The sequence below is a fragment of the Lithobates pipiens genome, unplaced genomic scaffold (genome assembly GCF_037356315.1).
Source record: "Lithobates pipiens isolate NorthernLeopardFrog02 unplaced genomic scaffold, aLitPip1_a1.2 Scaffold_30, whole genome shotgun sequence".
Taxonomy (NCBI): Eukaryota; Metazoa; Chordata; class Amphibia; order Anura; family Ranidae; genus Lithobates; species Lithobates pipiens.
In genome coordinates, this window is record NW_027507791.1 from 178,903,618 (window position 1) to 178,918,125 (window position 14,508).

Consider the following 14,508-nt stretch of genomic DNA (forward strand, 5'->3'; position numbering starts at 1 on the left):
TTGCTGAGGCTGCTCCCTTGATATCCACACCCAAAAATGTTTGTTGAGGGGACTATTGCGGTACTAAATAAATCATAAATAAGGACAAAAAAATGAAATCCATCAAAACTTTCATATTACTAAAATCATATACACCACAATTTAATAAACTACCGACGGGTAACCCCGTAAGGTTTCTATTGAAGAGGGGTACAGAAACGTTTCCTCTACCGGTTTCGCGGTAAAAATTTTTTTTTTTTATAACAAAGTCTTTTATGATTTATTTAGTACCGCAATAGTCCCCTCAACAAACATTTTTGGGTGTGGATATCAAGGGAACAGCCTCAGCAACTGCCCCAATATCCTTAGAATTCCCAATTCTTGACAATTATCAATTGGGATGATGGTACTGTTATATGTATTACGTATATTTTGTATTTGAGGCTATACTCAGTCTATGGCTCTATGCTACATAAAGCAGCAGGGTATATAGCAGATGCCTCTGCAGAGTCTGTTAAATTGTCAGCCAGGACCGCTGCCCTTGTAAATTCATCTCGCAGGGCACTTTGGCTGAAGTCTTGGTCAGGCGACTCGGCCTCAAAAGTGAGGTTATGTGGCATCCCCTTTGAGGGAGACCTATTGTTCGGACAGGATCTTGAGAAAGTCCTGGACCGTACTGCGGACAAAAAGAAGGCCTTTCCTGTCAAACCCAAAAAGACAACAGGTAAACGGCTTTTTTGTTCTCAAAGGCAGGGACAGTCACAAGGACAGACCCCTAAAGAGTCAACCCCTAAGAAACAGTGGGGGGGGGGAGGAAAACAGAAAGGCAATCTGTTTTCCTCTTCTAAAAAAAACACTAAATCCCAGTGACTTGGTTCCTGTGGGGGGAAGACTGGGGCAGTTCTTCCCACAGTGGCAAAAGACTGCCCCAAATTCTTTTATCCTGAGGATCATCAGGGAGGGTTACAAAATACAGTTCAAGCACATCCCACCTACAAGGATGTGTCTGACCAAGCCTCCCAAGGATCCCCAGAAAGCGACAGCTTTGCTGTCGCAAATTGGCGATTTAATAGACCAGAGGGTTTTAGTGCCAGTCCCGTCACAAGAAATAAACCACGGTTTCTATTCACACGTGTTCGTAGTGAAGAAACCATCAGGCAAATTCCGGTTGATTTTGAATCTGAAGTTACTGAACAAGTGGGTAACTTACAAGAAATTCCGGATGGAAACAATTTTTACAGTGAGAACAGTACTCCCTCCAAATTGTTTCATGGCCTCTCTCGATCTAAGGGACGCGTATTTACACATCCCGATCCGAGAAGACTCTCAAAAGTATTTGAGGATAGCGATTCTTTGGGGAGGACAGTTTCAATACCTCCATTCGGTCTGTCTTCTTCTCCCAGGATATTTACCAAGGTCCTGGCAGAAGCATTGGCCCCCCTAAGATTGAAAGGGATCGCTGTCATACCATACTTGGATGACCTTTTATTCTTCGCCCCCTCAAAGCTCCAATTACAGGGAGATCTGAGGGTAGCCATCTCTTGCCTAAAAAGGCTGGGGTGGTTGGTAAACGAAGAAAAGTCGCACTTGATACCAACACAGGCCATACAGTATCTAGGTTTTCTGGTAGATTCAGTGTCACAGAAAGTCTTCCTCACAGGGGAAAAAGTAGAAAAGGTGAAAGAGATGGTAACCTTTTTGCAGTCCAATCGGACAATTTCCATCCGATCAGCTATGGCAGGGTTGGGCCTGTTAGTAGCAACAGTCCCTGCAGTTCCCTGGGCAAGAGCTCATTTCAGGTGCCTTCAGGCCAATATCCTGAACAGCTGGGACGGGACACAAGAATCCCTGGACGGGACTATCCATCTATCCTCAAAGACCAGAAGGTCTCTTTGATGGTGGAAGAGGGAGGAGAACCTAGTACGGGGTCTATGGTGGTCTCCTCCAGTGTCTGTTCGCATTACCACGGATGCCAGTGCTTGGGGCTGGGGGGCCCAATTGGGGTCGAAAGTAGCCCAAGGCTGCTGGGGGAAGACACAGTCCCAGAGGTCAGCCAATTGGAGGGAGTTGCAGGCAATCTGGGAAGCTTTAAGGGTGTTTGCCAGGGATCTGAAGGACCACCATGTACAGGTCCTCTCGGACAGTATAGTGGCAGTTTCCTACCTAAACAAGCAGGGAGGAACAAGATGCCCGTCCTTGATCAAGCTAACAAGTACGATCATGCATTGGGCAGAAGAAAACCTAAAATCGGTTTCAGCGGTCCATCTAAAGGGGGTGGACAACCACCTGGCAGACTTTCTGAGTCAACACCGGGTGTACGAATCAGAATGGTCACTGAACAGGGAGAGTTTCCAGCTGATAGTGAGCAAATGGGGTCTTCCGGAGGTGGACTTGTTCGCCAGGAAAGCGAACACCCAGGTCCCAGTATACTTCTCCCTAGAGAGGGAGGCAGGGGCAAAAGGGATAGACGCCTTGGCACAAAACTGGGCGTTTCGCACTTGCTACGCCTTCCCCCCATTCAAACTAATTCCTCTAGTCCTGAGGAAGTTTTTGCAGGAACGGACCACATTGATACTGGTGGTTCCGTATTGGCCGAAGAGACCATGGTTCTCAATGCTGCTGGGCCTGACAGACGAGCCTCCCCTCATACTGCCCGAGAGAGAGAGGATCTGCTGTCCCAGGGTCCAGTTCTGTTGCCAGAACTTCAGACCCTAAAGTTATCGGCCTGGCGTCTGAAGAGAGTCTCTTGAAGTCTAAGGGGCTCTCGGATAGGGTAATTAAAACACTCCTTTCTAGTAGAAAGAAAGTAACCCAAGCAATTTATGTTAAGTATTGGAAGGTTTTTTGTTTATGGTTGGACACAAAAAAGGTGTCTATAAGTATCCCGACGGTCTTGGAATTTTTACAAGACGGTGTAGATAAGGGACTGGCTATCAGTACCTTAAAGGTACAAATTGCGGCCCTGTCTGTTTTTTTGGATCAACCCCTGGCAGTAGACCCGCTAGTCAGCAGGTTTTTTAAGGGGTTGACCAGGATTAAACCTGTTCCTTTCAAAATTTTACCCAAATGGGACCTGTCAATTGTGTTACAGGGATGGGTGAAAAAGTCTCGGGAAGAAGAACTTTCCTTGAAATGGATCACGCTTAAAACAGTGTTCCTAGTGGCTATTTCCACAGCCAGACGCATTAGCGAGCTTCAGGCACTTTCGGTGAAAGAGCAGTTTTTACAAATTTTTGAAGATAGGCTGGTGTTGCGCACGGACCCGGGGTTTTTGCCCAAAGTAGTGACAAAGTTCCACAGAACACAGGAAATTGTTTTACCTTCGTTCTGTGGGTCCCCCACTAATCCTAAGGAGGTAGAGTTTAGCCAACTGGACGTGAGAGCCTGTGTCTTACAGTATCTGGAGATGTCAAAAAGCATCAGAAAATCAGATGCATTATTTGTTTTACATGCGGGTAAAAAATTGGGGTCACAAGCTTCAAAAAATACAATTGCAAGGTGGATCAAACAAGCTATTGTAGAAGCCTACAAAGGAATGAAAATGGAATGTCCTTTTTCCCCCCATGGCTCACTCCACACGGGCACTATCGACCTCATGGGCAGAGCGAGCTGGAGCAACACCAGAGCAAATTTGTCGAGCAGCAACTTGGTCAAGCTACTCGACGTTTATGAAGCATTACAGATTGGACCTTATCTCAGCGCAAGACCAGGCGTTTGGGAGAAAGGTCCTTCAAGCGGTAGTCCCCCCCTAATCTGGTAAGTTCTCGTTGATCCTCTCTAGTGCTGTCCTGGACAGACGACTAGAGAAAACGAGAGTTAGACTTACCGGTAACTCTGTTTCTAGGAGTCGTCCAGGACAGCATGGATTTCCTCCCTATATGCTGTTATAATGCTGGACAAGTGTTTTTGTCGTTACAGAAGCCGTTTCCGGGGAAGTTCTCGGTTACAAGACTGAAGGGGAAGGGACGGAGACCGCCCTTTAAAGATCTGGTTTGTGTTTCCTGCCTCTGGAGGTGGAGCCTATCTCTCTAGTGCTGTCCTGGACGACTCCTAGAAACAGAGTTACCGGTAAGTCTAACTCTCGTTTTTCACATTTATAAACTTTCTCTTGATGTTTGCAATTTTTTAAGATAAATTTGTTGCTCTTCGTGTATGTTTATGTATTTTTATACATTATATGTTATAGATTGAAGTAGCTGTGAATAGGTTACAGTAGATATGCCTTTGCTCACATGTTTGAAAGTGTATTTGTGTATTGAATGTAATTGTTATATTTGATCCCTATTGGTGAAATTAGCACATCTAGTATAATATGGAAGATTGCAGCACTAGTATATAACATTCACACAATATAAATGTGAAAATTTAACAATAAAAGGTGAGAGTCCCTATAAGTGTGTATGTGTGTATATATATATATATATATATATATATATATATATATATATATATATATAACAATGGTATGGAGACTATTTCACTGATAACAAATAAAGAGACTTTATAATTAGCATATATAAAATTAGTGCAGAAATATTAGTATACATTTAAAAAAAAGGTCCACATAAAGAACGGTAGTTATAAAATCTTCTCTACACCATAAGATCAAATCCTCCACCATGATGTTCACAGGAAATCCCAAAGTACAATGGTGTCACTTTTAGTCAATGAAGTTTCCACAACATGAGTAAGACTTCTGTGACGATCAAAGTGAATCCCCACAACTGCATCCAAGACTTAGCAGAAGGTTGGAGGTGAAAGCCTAGAGGTCAGTGTGAGTGTGTATGGTCCAATCCCTATACAGGAATAATGAATGGATCACACCACCTCATCCACTTCTCATGTCACATTTAGTAATTGGGGTCCACCAAAGGAGAAGTCCTTCAATAGTGTACATGATCGATTGTCTTTTATAAAGTGATCTAATATTAATGATTCCAATAAAGAGAAATGAGTTCCATTCATGTAGAGAATAGTTGCATTCATTCCTGGGGAAGAAATTAATTTTCTTCTGGTAACATTCTTCTCTTCTTCTACAGATTGGATAATAATCACCTGACGGACAGTTCCTGCCCCCACCTAGCATCTGGAATAAGAAATAACCAGACACTGAGGACCCTGATCCTATATAAGAACAATCTGGAGGGTCCTCATTTCAGGGATCTGATGGAAGCTCTGACAACAAGCCGGATAGAGGAATTACAGTGAGTATAACAGGACTGACTGAGACAGTAATATTCTTGGACAGTTTTATATCAAAACCACATAAATAATATAAAAATATGAGAATGTCGTCAAATTCCATCTTTAGACTACATAAGGCTCCATGCACCCTGGGCTTAAAAAAATGGCAGTTCCCTTGGCAGAAAAAACATTCATATAGAGAGTTTATTGTACAAAGTTTAGACCAGTTTATGAGCATTTTGTATTTTTTCTGCCAGAAAGGGACAATCAGAAACGCGATGACTCACGCAGAGTGTGAAATGCATAGAAGAGAGGCTTGAAATGCAAACTGACATGAGCCCTCCACTTTCGCCGGATAGTTGGAATGCCCGCCACATGTCACTAGTCACACAGTGGTGCGGGACAGATTCTACAGACCCTTGAGCTGCCTTTATGCCATGTGTATCATATTGGACATATGTCAGTGCAGCTTTCTTTTAAATAAAACCTTATTACAATAAACCTGCCTTTTGTGGCTCTTTGTGGTGGAGCCAATTCCACAGAGTCTTGTGATGAGAGAAGGAGACAGATGAATATTGTGGAGGACATGTGATACTGGAGACATTTCTTTTACATATCCCTGCTTATTCCATTGTGATCGTATTTATCCATGTTTGGAGGAGATAGCTGTGAATTCTGATGGAGACTTACCTATGAATCAAGGAGTTTCTCCCATTTCATGCTTTATGGTCACTTGCTGGCCGGGGAAATCTGGTGAGTGCATTCTATATTCACTCCGGGTGAAGCACTATTGGTTTGGAGTATTGGAGCATATATTTCAGGAGCTTGGTGTTGGAGCATTTATTGAAGCGTCATTTATCATAGAAATGTATGGACTTTTATGTACAATGATGAATTGTGCACTTTTTGATTACACACATTTTATTTAATGTATTGATGTACTTATACGGCTTTTATTTATTCACTATAATATTTAAGGTTTTTCCTTTGTCTAGATAGCGCCCTTTATACACACTTTTTCAGAAACACAAGCCAGAAGGTTTATTTTTCCTGCCTCTAAACGTTGAGCTCAAAATATGCCTGTAATCGTCCCAATGTGTATGGGCACATAGGAGATCATGGAGCTACTTATACAGGCAGAACACAAAGAACTAGAACTATTGAATATTTTTTCAATGTTTACAAGGCTGAATTGGGATACGTCTTTGTTATTCTCTATTGACAAAGGGGCACAAGATACAGCTCCCCCAGATCTACCGTTAAAATGGAATTTAAGTATCTAGGCATAATAAAATCTTGACAGGTCAAAGACTTTAAAATGCTGAATTTAGATCCAGTAATACAGGAGTGTAAGAAAAAGTTAGATTTGGGAGGCATTGCCCCTGTCACTGCTTGGACGTATATATTTAATAAAGATGAAGATTCTTCCTAAATTTCTGTATTTATTTAGAAATTCTCTGCAGTGGTTGCCTAAGACTGTTTTTACACAGCTACACGGAATGCTTTCTACATTTATATGGAAAGGCAAGCCAGCTAGAATTAAACTAAGCATACTTATGCGTCTGGTGGTACAGGGGGATTGGCTTTCCCAGACCTTTATAAATATTATATGGCTACACAGTTGGTGATGATAGGGAGATGGCTGAATCTGGATGGATATGACTCTGCTACAATGGTAGATGCCGCAGTGGTCCAGTTGCGGGAGGCACTGCAGTCATTGCCGTTCTGTGGATTAAAATATAGGCCAGATCTGACTCCCTCGATGATTACGACAGTAAAATTATGGAGAGAAGCCATGGCAAAAGAGGACCATTTGAGAGGGGATTTATCCCCAAACACTCCACTATGGAGAAATCCAGAGCCCCCACATTTGGATTCCATCCAAGATCCAGGGGCATGGACTAGATTTGGGATTAAAAAAACTATCACAAGTTGTACCCGAAGGGAGAATTATTTCATTTGCCAGAATAAGAAAATATTGGAATATACCTGGGAACTACACTTTTAGATACATGCAGTTGGTCCATGCTTTATTTGCTCAGTTCCTGGAGGGGATCCCACAATTGATAGAAACAGAATTAGAGCAAATGGTAAGGAAAAAGACCAAAAAAAAGCAAATTTCAATTTTATATAGCTACTTATCCAAAACTACATTTTCAGATATAAGCAAGCTATGTGAAAACTGGACAAGAGATGTTCCAACATTAGTAGATAAAAACTGGGAGGAGATATGGAGATCTCCAAATACTAGTATCTCTGCGAGATAAATAAATACAATTTAAAATAATACATAGAAGTTATTATATGCCATACAAATTATACAAAATATTTCCAACAAACTGTCAAAACTGCTGGAGATGTGCAGGTACCCCAGGAAATTTCATCCACGTATTCTGGTCTTGTCCAAAGATAGCGATATTCTGGAGGGAGGTTTTGAGAGTAATTACTATAGTAACATCAGTCTCTTTAAATCAAGAGGCAGAGATCTGCCTATTAGGACTAGTAGGGAATAATATCATCCCTATAAGAAGGAGAATACAGGTGGGTCTGTTGCTTTTTTATGCTAGAAAGACAATAGTGCTGAATTGGAAGAAGGCGGAAGCCCCAACATCAACATGGTGGAAAAATTTAGTAAATAGTAATCTACCATTATAAAGGGAAACATATTTGAGTAGAGGATATGGAGAGAAATATTAGAGAGTATGGGCAAGCTGGATAAAAAAATGGCATCAGGATAAAACAGCATGGAGACAGGGCAAGCCACACCAAAAGGGGGAGAAAAAAAAAGGGGTGAAAGGGATATGAATGTATAAATGTATATATAATTTTATAGTATTTCAGGAAATGACTATGAATGGATGTTATGGAAGCTCCGAAGAGAGCGATGAATGTAAATGGTGAAATGTATAATGGATATGTTAAAAAAAAAAAAAAAAAAACGAATAGAGATATTTAAAAAAACAGGCAGAACACAAAACTATAAACTTACACTATATTACCAAAAGTAAAAAAGGTAAAAATAAAGAATGGTAATAATAAAATTTTCTCCACACTATAAGATCAAATCCTCCACTATGATGTTCAAAGGAAATCCCAAAGTACAATGGTGTCACTTTTAGTCAATGAAGTTTCCACAACATGAGTGAGACTTCTGTGACCATCAAAGTGAATCTCCACAACTGCATCCAAGACTTAGCAGAAGGTTGGAGGTGAAAGCCTAGAGGTCAGTGTGAGTGTGTATGGACCAATCCCCATACAGGTATAATGAATGGATCACACCACCTCATCCACTTCTCATGTCACATTTAGTAATTGGGATCCATAATAAGAGAAAACCACCAATACTGTAGATGATTGATCGTCTTTTATAAAGTGATCTAATATTAATGATTCCAATAAAGAGAAATGAGTTCCATTCATGTAGAGAATAGTTACATTCATTCCTGGGGAGAAATTAATTTTCTTCTAGTAAAGTTTTTCTCTTCTTCTACAGACTGTATATTAATCGCCTGACAGACAGTTCCTGCCCCCATCTGGCATCTGGAATAAGAAATAACCAGACACTGAGGACACTGGACCTGTCTGGGAACAATCTGGATGGTCCTCATTTCAGGGATCTGATGGAAGCTCTGACAACAAGTCGGATAGAGAAATTACAGTGAGTATAACTGTCATAAACCAGATGTAACCAGAATTGTGTGACTGCAACAGAGTGAACCAGACATTAATAGGTGAAAGCAAGTAAATTTATTAAAGTAAATGCATATAAATGTGAACACACCACCCATACAAACAGAGTGAACAAACCAAACAGTGAACCAACCAGCATATATAGCAAAAGTGAATACCAGAATCGTAGTCAAGCCAGGCCAGGGTCATAAACAGGAGATCAGCAAATGGTGGGCCAGGAGTAAACAGACAGGGAACAGGATGGAAGGGACCAGGCTTCAGGGCAAGGATCCAGGGATACAGGAACGGATACAAACAGGTTCAGGATCCAGGATACAAAAATCAGGGTTCAGCATCAGAATAGCAAATAAACAAGCTGCAGGTCAGAGCACAAGGACAATACTGGGGCAAGGTGCGTGTGCACTTGCAGGGTATTTATACTCCTCTCAATCAGACTTGGGTGATGCTTGATTGCAGGAGATGTCAGCCCCACACTGCCAGGAACCACCCACTGGTGGACGCCAGTACTGTGGGCAAAAGATCACATAATACTATCAACAGAGGAAAGCTCCCCTGGCAGTTACAGACTGTCAGGAGACACCTGCTAGTGGACCACAGTACTGCATGCCAAATATCAGGCAGTGTCATCAGTGGATGGAACCTTCCCTGACCGTACCCCCCTCAAAGGAGCAGCCTCTTGATGCTAAAAACTAACTACTTCTAGGACAAGTCCATGGCATCAAGCTGGGCAGCGGGCAGAGTCACCACTAAGCTGGGTATGAAGACAGTTCAATGTATCAAACCAGGTGATGGGCAGCTCAGGCTGGACAGCAGGCATGGGCAAATCAGGCTGGGTAGCAGACCAGGGCAAATCAGGCTGGGCAGCAGACAAGGACGCATCAGGCTAGGCAGCAGACAAGGACGCATCAGGCTGGGCAGCAGACAAGGACGCATCAGGCTGGGCAGCAGACAAGGACGCATCAGGCTGGGCAGCAGACAAGGACGCATCAGGCTGGGCAGCAGACAAGGACGCATCAGGCTGGGCAGCAGACAAGGACGCATCAGGCTGGGCAGCAGACAAGGACGCATCAGGCTGGGCAGCAGACAGGGACGCATCAGGCTGGGCAGCAGACAGGGACGCATCAGGCTGGGCAGCAGACAGGACACGCATCAGGCTGGGCAGCAGACAGGACACGCATCAGGCTGGGCAGCAGACAGGACACGCATCAGGCTGGGCAGCAGACAGGACACGCATCAGGCTGGGCAGCAGACAGGACACGCATCAGGCTGGGCAGCAGACAGGACACGCATCAGGCTGGGCAGCAGACAGGGACGCATCAGGCTGGGCAGCAGACAGGGACGCATCAGGCTGGGCAGCAGACAGGGACGCATCAGGCTGGGCAGCAGACAGGGACGCATCAGGCTGGGCAGCAGACAGGGACGCATCAGGCTGGGCAGCAGACAGGGACGCATCAGGCTGGGCAGCAGACAGGGACGCATCAGGCTGGGCAGCAGGCACGGGCACATCATGCTGGGCAGCAGGCACTTCAATCTGGGCAATGGGTTCTGGGTCGTTGAGCTGGGCAGCAGGCTCTGGGTGATCGGGTTGGGCAGCAGGCTCCGGGACATCAGGCCAAGCAGTGAGCTTTGTAACAGCAGGCTGGGTAACAGGCACTGGCTCAGCAAGCTAAGTAACAGGCCCTGGCCCAGTGGGTGGTCTACTCCTACTGGCCCAGAAAACCAGGTGACAGGCACTGGCATGACAGGCTGGGACACGGGCACGAAACTTCAGGTTGAGGCTGGGACACCGGATTTTCAAGCGGGGACACAGGCACCAGAACTTCAAGCAGGGAACTGACACAGGAACATTAGACTGGAACACCGGCACTGGGGCTTCAGGGTGGAACATGGGCACGGGAACAGCAAGCAGGAAGGCGGGCACCAAGACATCAGGCTGAAAGGCTGACTTTCAGCCTGGTTCTTCCAGGTTCTTCCGGTTGGAACGCTGGCTTTTTGGGCTGGAACGCTGGCTCTGGCTCTTTGGGCTGGAACGCTGGCTCTAGCTCTTTGGGCTGGAACGCTGGCTCTAGCTCTTTGGGCTGGAACGCTGGCTCTAGCTCTTTGGGCTGGAACGCTGGCACCTCGGGTTGTGACACTGGCACTGGAACTTCAAGCTGGGCCAGACTGGTGGGCGGGAGGCAGGTTGGGTTAATGGCAGGATCGTTTTGGTTGGGAAAAACTTTTGTTTTTTCTTTGGCTTAGCCACTGAAGCTCTGTAGGTGACTGCAGGACTGTAGGTAAGGAGTGCAACAGACTGGAAAGGAGGATTGGGATATGGCAGAGAAGAGGTAACAGTAGCCGGGGGAAGTTCTTGTGGGTTTATAGGCAGCTGAGAAGAGGCAGGTGGGTTGAATGCAGGATAGGTACAGGGATCAGAGATTGGATATGAGTATTTGGTTGGGATTAGTGTATACTGGGCTGCAAATGAGGTTGACATGGGTGATGGGGAAACATACATTTGGATAGGCTGGTGTCTGATGGCAGAGGTGGTTTGTTTGGCTGGGGCTGGTTGCACCATGTCAGACCATGCCGAAAGTATAGGTTGTACAAACTGTAGTTTTAAATCTCCCTGTCTAACAAAAGACTGACCAGACACAATACACTCAGTAATCGCCTGTGGGGAACAGGCTGAGTAGTGCTCACAAAAATTGGTGGGATCATCTTCAAAAAGCCACACTAGGGATACAACCTGATTCACATTAAAAGGAGAAGTGAAATCATCTTGGCCCTCTGGAATACAGGGCAGGGCCAGCTCGGTACAGATCTTGATCAACCCCAAACAATAAATAACCCTGATTTGACCAGGAAGTCATCCAAAGTAATAGTTGCAAACAACTGGTCACGAGACCATCCTTTCAAAGCCTGGCGGCAATAATCGCCACTTTCAGATGCCAGCAGAGAAAAATTTATAACCTCATCCGCATTCATTTTGCAACCAAACTGAATCAAAATGGTTCCCCTGCGCAGCCACTTCTGGTTAGAGATGGCCCTGGTATTCTGTCATAAACCAGATGTTACCAGAATTTTGTGACATTGACAGAGTGAACCAGACATAAATAGGTGAAAGTAAGTAAATTTATTAAAGTAAATGCATATAAATGTGAACACACCACCAATGCAAACAGAGTAAACAAACCAAACAGTGATAATAAACCAAACAGCATATATAGCAAAAGGGAGTACCAGAATTGTATTCAAGCCAGGCCAGGGTCATAAACAGGAGATCAGCAGATGGGGGCCAGGAGTAAACAGACAGGGAACAGGATGGAAGGGATCAGGCTGCAGGGCAAGGATCCAGGGATACAGGAACAGATACAAACAGGTTCAGGATACAGGAATCGGGGTTCTGGATAACCGATAAACAAGCTGGGCACAAGGACAATACCAGAGCAAGGTGTGTGTGCATTTCCCATGTATTCATACTTATCTTAATCAGACTCAGGTGATGCCTGATTGCAGGAGACGATGTTGGCCCCACACTGCCAGGAACCACCCGCTGGTGAATGCCAGTTCTGCGGCCAAAAGATCACATAATACTATCAACAGGGGAAAGCTCCCCTGGCAGTTCCAGACTGCCAGGAGACACCTGCTGGTGGACCACAGTACTGCACATCAAATATCAGGCAGTGTCATCAGTGGATGGAACCTTCCCTGGCAATAACAGGACTGACTGAGTGAATAATATTCTGGGGAAGTTTTGTATTTAAATCACATAAAAAATATAGAAATATGACAATGTCATCTAAATCCATCTTTAGGCTCAATTAGGCTTAACTGGGCACACTGGGCTTAAAAAAATGCCAGTTCCCTTGGCAGACAAAAAACGTTCATATAGAGAGTTTATTGTACAAAGTTTAGACAAGTTTAGGAGAGTTTTTAATTTTTTACACCAGAAAGTTCCAATCAGAAACACGAACCAGAAGAGTTTTTTTTTCTGCCTCTAAATGTTGAACTCAAAATATGCCTGTATTTGTCCCAATGTGTATGGACACACAGGAGAACATGGAGCTGCTTCTACAGGCAGAACACAAAACTCCTGTAGTGGCAGAAATGTTTTAAGCCAGCGTGCATGAAGCCTAAATATCCAATCCTGAACAACAAAGGATTCGCCCTGGGACTTTAAATAAAGTGGGTACTGTTTCCGCCAGTAAACATAACAGTAGTAAATATAGTATATGGTTTATTCAAGTACAATTGTTTACATGGATAAATAACACCAACGGTTGCCAATTAAAAAATATATAAACAAGGAGCGTTGGTACATAAATGTAGAAGTAGTACATGGTACACGGGCATCATACTACCCGACTAGTTTTGTGAGATCCAGCTCGCTCTTCAGGGGTGGATGTGTGTAACAATGTACCTAGGATGAACAAAAATATATATGTTTGGCAATAGAGCACAGTATTAGTTATAAAGGCACAGGGTAGGAGGGGTTGTAGGCCCCCCCGTACTTACCACTGAGCTTGGCCATGGCTCCAGGTGTGCGGCCTCAAGACGGCGGCAGCAGATGCCTCCCCAGGGAGCTGAGGGGGCAGAATCAAATGGGACCCCATCCAGGGCCAAACGGAGAGCAGGCATGGCAAAGGTGTAGTGATGTATCCCTAGGGTCCTCATTGGTCGATAAAAAGTATAGGCTGTGAACTTAAGTATGTTTGTCGGGCATCTAAAGTAGTAAAGTAAAATCAATAGATATTGGTATAAAGATATGTATGCATGTATGCATGAATGAAAGGCCTGAGCCAAAGGTTGTAGGGCCATGAAGATGGTTAGAAACCTAGGACAACAGAGGGGTACTACCAGGTGACAAAGTGGACAAAGAAAGGGGGGAAAAAGGTGAACTACAATTGTGTGGGTAGTGATGTATCCCTAGAAACCTCATTAGTCCATAAAGCGTATAAGCTATAAACAAATATGTAGTAAAGTAGTAAAGTAGTAAGTAGTAAAGTAAAATCAATGAGTATAGGCATAAAGATATGTATAGCCAAGTAAGGCCTGGATCAAGGATGGTAGGGACATGGAGATGGTGGAAAACATAGGGTAGCAAGGGGATACTAGCCGGTGACAAGATAAGAAAAGAAAAAGGAGAAAGATGGACTTGTGTGGAAAAATCAACAGTATTCAAAAAATAAATAAATAAATAAATAAATGAGAATAAGTGCTCATAAGATAAACAATGTGTAAGATATGCAAGTGTGCCTAAATAAAGTAAGTATCAAAAGGTGAATATATTAAGTACCTGAGTAAGGTGAATATCCTGAGTATAAAAGTAATGAGACACAGCAAGCAATCTCCACAGCTGCGTGTGTCCTCAGTGAAGAGTGAAATGAAATCCAAGCCATGCCTGACCTCCAATTTAACCCCGGAAGGCCCCAGGAGGCCCCGCCCCCAACACCATGTGTGGATGGCTGACATGTGAGTGCAGGGGGCACCCACTGTCATAGGAAGGCACGCAAATGCAAGCGTACCCCCATGCCATCTGATGATATAGTGCGTCCAGCTGTGCCGACGTCTGCAAAATCGCAGACGCCATGCTTCTGAAGCCTAAACATGGTGTATTTACATGTATAAACAATTGTTACACTTTGATACTATACTAGGTTACTCATCCTCCAA

General features: G+C 44.0%; 1 protein-coding gene across 1 annotated transcript in view; it reads left to right on the forward strand.

Moving 5' to 3' along the window:
• The first annotated feature begins 8,301 nt into the window (after positions 1-8,301).
• Positions 8,302-14,508, forward strand: part of LOC143942261 (ribonuclease inhibitor-like) — a 90,071-nt gene continuing 83,864 nt past the window's right edge. Inside the window, exons 1-2 of the mRNA XM_077463504.1 lie at positions 8,302-8,372; positions 8,657-8,821. Coding sequence (XP_077319630.1) covers positions 8,302-8,372; positions 8,657-8,821 — 236 coding nt within the window. The remainder of the gene's footprint in view (positions 8,373-8,656; positions 8,822-14,508) is intronic.